The 6,390-nt window shown below is 57.6% G+C and overlaps 1 protein-coding gene across 1 annotated transcript; it reads left to right on the top strand.

Annotated features, from left to right (window-relative positions):
* The first annotated feature begins 1,001 nt into the window (after positions 1 to 1,001).
* NEUROD1 (neuronal differentiation 1) lies at positions 1,002 to 4,870 on the top strand. Its single transcript, XM_074911321.1, has 2 exons — positions 1,002 to 1,166; positions 2,349 to 4,870. Exon 2 carries the CDS (start codon positions 2,358 to 2,360, stop codon positions 3,462 to 3,464), a length of 1,107 nt encoding a protein of 368 aa, XP_074767422.1. The 5' UTR covers positions 1,002 to 1,166; positions 2,349 to 2,357; the 3' UTR covers positions 3,465 to 4,870.
* The last annotated feature ends 1,520 nt before the right edge of the window (positions 4,871 to 6,390 follow it).

Below are 6,390 nucleotides of genomic sequence, written 5' to 3'. Positions count from 1 at the left end.
ATCTCCGGATAACGCGTGCCGGTAGCAAAGCTCCCGCCGTGTTACCGTTACGAGGAGGGCGGGGGGGGGACCCCTCCCTCGTTAAAGCGCATCTTTGAAATTCCGCGGTGTTCGCAAAACTCCTCCGAGGCTTTTAAAGACTTTCAAAGCCTCCGCTCAGCCTCTTTCTTTCAAACTCCCCGTTAACCGGCCGGATTTCCATCCAAAACCCGCGCAAAGCCAAACAACGTTTACTCCAACCGAGGGGGGCACTGAAGGCCCGGGATGCCGCTGTGTGTGTGTGTCCCCCCTCCGCCCCAAACACCGGAGAAAGCCACGGGGGGGGGGGTGTGGCGGCGGGAGAGCGGCAAAAAGGGGGGACGGGGAGTCACCGGGAGGTGTACGGGGGGGGGCGGCGGGGATCCGCGGGGGGTGCACCCCGGAACAATGGGAACAATGAGGCTCCGCGGGTCGGGGCAGGCGCGCAACCCTCCCCATTCTCCCTGGGGGGGGGGGGCGGGGGGGCGGGCGCGGTGCGGAGCGGAGCGGAGCTCCGCTCCGCACCGCGCCCGCCCCTCCGCCCCCCGGGAATGTTGGGGGGGGGGGGGGGCTCCCGGTGACAGATGGCGGCGCCCAGCGGGGCACAAAGGGCGTGGCGGCTTCAACGGGCGGGCGCGCGGCCGCATACAAATAAGGAGTGTCACGTGACGGAGGAAAAGGGAAGGGGGGGGGGAGCGAAGAAGGGCCTGACGTGGGCGGCCATATGGCGCGTGCCGGCGGGCGGGGCGGGGCGCGGGGCGCGGGGCGGGGCGCAGGCGCGTTGGGCGGTGGCGCTCGAGCGCGCGGTACCCAAGTCCCGGTGCCGGCCCGGCCCCCCCCCCCCCCCCTCCTCTTCTTCCCCTCCCCATCTCTTTACCCTCCCGCCGCGCATCCTCGGTCCCGCTATATAACGGGGGAGCCCGGCGCTGTGTAACCTCGGGGAGGGGAAAAAAAAAAAAAAAAAAAAAAAAAAAAAAAGGGAAAAAAGAAAAAAAAAGGAAAGAAAGGAGAAAAAAAAAAAAAAAAAACAACTAACCAACCCAACCCCAACCAAACCCAACAACCAACACGCGCGGCGCCCTCGGACGGGAGAGAGCTGCGCCGGGGTTATGAGACCGTCACCGCGCAGGAGAGGCTGAGCAACGGAGGTAACGGGAACCCGGGTTTTCACCCCAAACGCACACTCCGTCCCTCCGCGGGAAAGGGGTTAGCGGCGGCTACCGGCGTGGGAGAGGAGCCTGCGGGGTCGGGGAGGGCGGGACCTGCCGCTGCCGGAGCGGTTTGTAGTGCCGCTTGCGGTCGTGGGAACCGGCGGTCGGTCCTGCCGGTGCGCGCAGGCGGCTGGGTGCGTGCACACCTGTATCCGTCCTTATGCATATGAGTGCACGTATGTGTGCTTACATTATACATACGGAAAGGTATATGTGCGTCCGTACGCACCTTTAAATACGTGTATGCGCGTCCATCTACGCACACACCAATTATATACGTGCTTGCACCAACGCGCGTCCTAACTTCCAGCTCCCTCTCCTCCGCGCAGGCTGCGCCCCGGCGGGCGGGCGGCATTGTTCGTCCCCGGTGTGCCCGCTGCGACCGGGGGACGGTCGCAACCCCTAACGAAAAGCCCCCGCGAGAAGCGGAGCGACGATGCCCGTGTGCGGCGGAGGGGCTGACGGAGACGGAGAGCCGCGGCCGGTCCCGCACCTGTTAGGGCGGGCGGGGGCCGCTCGGCACCGCCGCTCGCCACCCCGCCGCCGGCACCCAGCGACAGGCCTGGGGACGGAGGCGGGACCGGGGGGGGGCTCGCCGGGAGAGGCTGAGCAGCGTCGCTCGGGGGAGCAGGTGACCGGCGCCCGTCGGGGCGGTGCGCGAGCTCCGCGCAAAGCGGCGGCGAGGGGGAGCGGCGGAAAGCGGCAGGTTCAGGTGTCACGGGCGGCCGGCGGGACGTCCTTGTGGGTGTTCTGTGTGTCGCCTTTCCCCCTCACCGATTCGGCAAGCGTGTGTGTTCGTTTTGTTTTGAAAAAAAAAACCAACCGCTTGGTCTGCCCGCGCCCTGCCGCTCGGGCTGCCTCCCGCACACATAATCTGCTTATATTCCCCGCTAACATCAGCGAGTTACATAACGGCATTTGAACATATGTCAACTTAATTATAAGGCAGGACCGCGGAGACAATTAAAAGTTTGCGCTGGGCACCCGTGGGGAAGCCGGGGCTTCCCTCGGGAGGGAACGGGGACGGGGACGGGGGGGGGCGGCGCGGGCGGCTTCTCCCCGCGGGTGGCTCCGCCGCGGGTGCTGATACGGCTCTTTTCTGTCTCCTCCGCGCCGCAGAGGCTCACCATGACCAAGTCGTACAGCGAGAGCGGGCTGATGGGCGAGCCCCAGCCGCAGGGCCCCCCGAGCTGGGCGGACGAGTGCCTCAGCTCCCAGGACGAGGAGCACGAGGTGGACAAGAAGGAGGAGGACCTGGAGGGTCTGCACGCCGAGGCCGAGGAGGACTCGCTGCGGAACGGTGAGGAGGAGGACGAGGAGGACGACCTGGACGAAGAGGAGGAGGAAGAGGAGGAGGAAGAGGACGACGACCAGAAGCCCAAGAGGCGGGGGCCCAAGAAGAAGAAGATGACCAAGGCGCGCATGGAGCGGTTCAAGCTGCGGCGCATGAAGGCCAACGCCCGGGAGCGCAACCGCATGCACGGCCTGAACGCGGCCCTGGACAACCTGCGGAAGGTGGTGCCCTGCTACTCCAAGACGCAGAAGCTCTCCAAGATCGAGACCCTGCGCCTGGCCAAGAACTACATCTGGGCGCTCTCCGAGATCCTGCGCTCGGGCAAGAGCCCCGACCTGGTCTCCTTCGTGCAGACCCTCTGCAAGGGCCTGTCGCAGCCCACCACCAACCTGGTGGCCGGCTGCCTGCAGCTCAACCCGCGGACTTTCCTGCCGGAGCAGAGCCAGGAGGTGCCGCCCCACGTGGCGGCGGCGGCGGCGGCGGCGGCGGCGGCGGGCGGGCCCTTCCCGGCCGCCCCCTACCCCTACCAGTCGCCGGGGCTGCCCAGCCCGCCCTACGGCACCATGGACAGCTCCCACCTCTTCCACCTCAAGCCGCCGCACGCCTACGGCGCCGCGCTGGAGCCCTTCTTCGAGAGCGGCCTGGCGGAGGGCGCCAGCCCCGCCTTCGACGGGCCGCTCAGCCCGCCCCTCAGCGTCAACGGCAACTTCTCCTTCAAGCACGAGCCGGCCGCCGACTTCGACAAGAGCTACGCCTTCACCATGCACTACCCCGCCGCCGCCGCCGCCGCCGCGCTGGCCGCCGCGCCCGCCCACGCCGCCATCTTCCCGGCCGCCGCCTCCCGCTGCGAGCTCCCGGTCGACGGCCTGGCGCCCTACGAGGGCCACCCCCACCACGAGCGGGTCCTCGGCGCCCAGCTCAACGCCATCTTCCACGACTGAGCCGCCCGCCGCCGCGGGAGGGCGAGGGGGCGAGCCCGGCCCCGCCCGGCCCGGCCCCGCCGCCCGCCGGCCGCCACCGCCTTGTTTACAGGGGGAGCCCGGCGGGGGCCGCCGCCGCCGCCGCCCCGCTCACCCGCCGCCCGGCTTCCGCGCCCCGCCGCCACGCTGTGGAACCGGGGCAGGGGCGCCGGGATCGCGTCAATCACCTGATCGGGATAACAAAATCACAAGCAATAATTAGGATCTATGCAATTTTTAAACTAGCGATGGGCCAATTGCAAAATATATATGAAATCTCTATTTTTCAACCAACGTTTTACTACTTGTTACCTTTCCCATGCTGAATTATTTTGTTGTGATTTTGTACAGAATTTTTAATGACTTTTTATAACGTGAATTTCCTATTTTAAACCATGCAGCTTCATCAATTTTTATACATATTGGAAAGGTAGAATTATATCTAATTTATACAAAATAATTTAACTAATTTAAACCAGCAGAAAAGTGCTTAGAGAAGTTTTGTTGCCTTAGCACTTCTTTCCTTTCAAATAGTTGAAGAAGATTAAAAAAATGCACAATCCGGGCAATTTCTTTCCCATTAAAGTATTTTTTTTTCTTTTTTTTTTCTTTTCTTTTTTTTTTTTTTCTTTTTCCTTTCCCCCCTACAACAAGAACCAGATCCCCCTAGGTCTTGAGAAGATATAAGAACGAGAGACTTATTTTCTATTAAAACATATCAATTCAACACATTACTTGCACAAACTTGTATATAAAGATTATAAGCAAATGCCAACACCCTTTTTAAATCGAAAGCTGCTTGACTATCACATACAATTTGCACTGTTTCTTTTTAGTCTTTGAACCCCTTGGCATTCCGTGGTTTTTTTTGAAGAGAACTTGAAGATGTTAATGTTTCCAGGCGATATAAATGCATGATTTTATACATGTTCACAAGATCCGTGGTTGTCATATGCTCATCTTATAAATCGGAACCTAAAACTAATCAGGTTGTTAAAGTCGGGCTATATACCTATTGTAGTCGATTAGTACGGTAGCTTGAAACAAATTCAGACCATTTAATCCGTAATTAGAACAATAGCTATTGCATGTACAATGCAGTCCAGAATAAGTGCTGTTTGAAATGTAACGCTGGTTCAACTGGAATCAATCTGTACTGTAATTTTGTTTGTAATCCTGTATATTATGGTGTAATGCACACTGGGATTTTAGAAAAACATCCATCCTTTGGCAACAACATAGTATTGAACATTTGGTCGAATGTTGCATTTCTCCTTAAATGTGATTTTTTTTTTTTTTCTTAGTGTAAGTAATTCCTATGGGATTATTGTTTTATTCGGATAGCTCATGAAAGGTGCAACACTTATTATTTGTAGAATAAAATTGGAGGAAAAAAAAAAAAAAAGGACACGGATTCTTGAGTTACATTGAGGGGTTCCGGGGGGAGGGAGTGGGAATTTTGTTCGTTTGTTTACAGCGTGCCCGGCCATTTGCAATGCTGATGTGTTGAATTAGGGGACCGGGGGCAGAGCCGCGGCTCGCCTGGGACCTGCGGCTACCGGCGTGGGCAGCGCCGAGCCCCCCGCACTCTGCGCGGCGCGGCCGCCCACCCGCGGGGCTCCCCTCCCGGCCCACGGGGGGAGCATCCCCCACCCCGTCTCGTCCCGGCATCTCGGGACCGGCACAGCGGGGAAATGCCGTTTCGGCCCCGGCTCGGCCTCGCCGGCAGCAGCTGCTCCTTCCCCCGCAAGCCGGCCCCGGCCCCGGCGCTACGGATGCGCCGGGGCCCCGCTCCCCAGTGCGAAGCGGGCGTTTAACCCCCCTCGTGATTCTGGGGCTTCAGAAACCGGGAGGCACCACCTGCGGGAGGGCAATTTCCCTAATGACCGGGAACAATTATCAACAGGTCTTTGCCTCCGACCCTCGGAGACAGATTCGAGAGGTTCCCTGAAATCCCCTAGATGAACCCGTCACAAAGCAGAGGTATTTCATAAACATTTCACTGAAGTCCAGCAGAAAGAGAACAGGCTCTCCTGTGGACGAGGGCGGTTTTGTTTTTGGTTTTGTTTTGTTTTGTTTCCCCGAGAAATCAAACTACTGGCGTCTATTTTAAAAGGTGTTCATAGGTACGGAAATCCAGCGCGTAAGCGTCGCGAACTTGCGTTGGTACTGCCGCACCCTCACGGCCAGTCTTTCGTGCTAAAAACACGCCGAAAATGAATTGCGACGCCGGCTGGTGCTTTTTGCAGCATCTCGCTGAGTTTTGCCCGAGCCTGCGGCTCCACACTCCAAACTGTTGCTGCATCTGAAAAGGAAGAAAGCAAAAGGGAACTTTTCAAGCACCCGATTAACCTTTCCCAGTCAGTGGCAACACAGCTCAATATACCCTAGATAACCCGAGGGGGGGAAACGAATGACAATTTTTCAGACAAGATTGAAAAAGCTGACCCAGGCTTACTCGCCTTTTGGTTATGCACCTTCTTCTTAAACATAAGGATTCTTCTAGTCAGTCAAGGGGCAACTCACATGCCACCATCTTTTATTCAAAGGCAGGCACAGATGTTCCTTCTGCAGGGGAGGTTTTAATTTATGAAAATGATATTGTTTATGCATGAATGCACTCTGCATAACACACAGTACTTCCATCTGATGAGAGAAATACCACAGAACCAGTGCCAATGTCGGGAACATATTCTGCAAATTTAGTCGCTTAAATGTTTAATGAATATTTGGAAGGCATTTCCAAACCACAAGAAACCTTTTCAATTACCTTTTCTTTTTCCACGGTTGATAACAAAATTCAACTCCTCTAGCCAATGCAATTTACTTAAAAGATCTGCCTCGGCTATCTGAACGTTTGCTACCGTGATATTTTAGAGAAAAACAATATTTTAATGTGATGAGCAAC

This window comes from Athene noctua, chromosome 7 (genome assembly GCF_965140245.1).
Source record: "Athene noctua chromosome 7, bAthNoc1.hap1.1, whole genome shotgun sequence".
NCBI classification, from domain to species: domain Eukaryota; kingdom Metazoa; phylum Chordata; class Aves; order Strigiformes; family Strigidae; genus Athene; species Athene noctua.
The sequence above is the reverse complement of the archived record's forward strand: the minus strand, read 5'-3'. Positions and strand labels throughout refer to the sequence as shown.

Coding starts and splice junctions, on each gene's coding strand:
- NEUROD1 (XM_074911321.1), top strand. CDS start 2,358: ATGACCAAGTCGTACAGCGAGAGCGGGCTGATGGGCGAGCCCCAGCCG.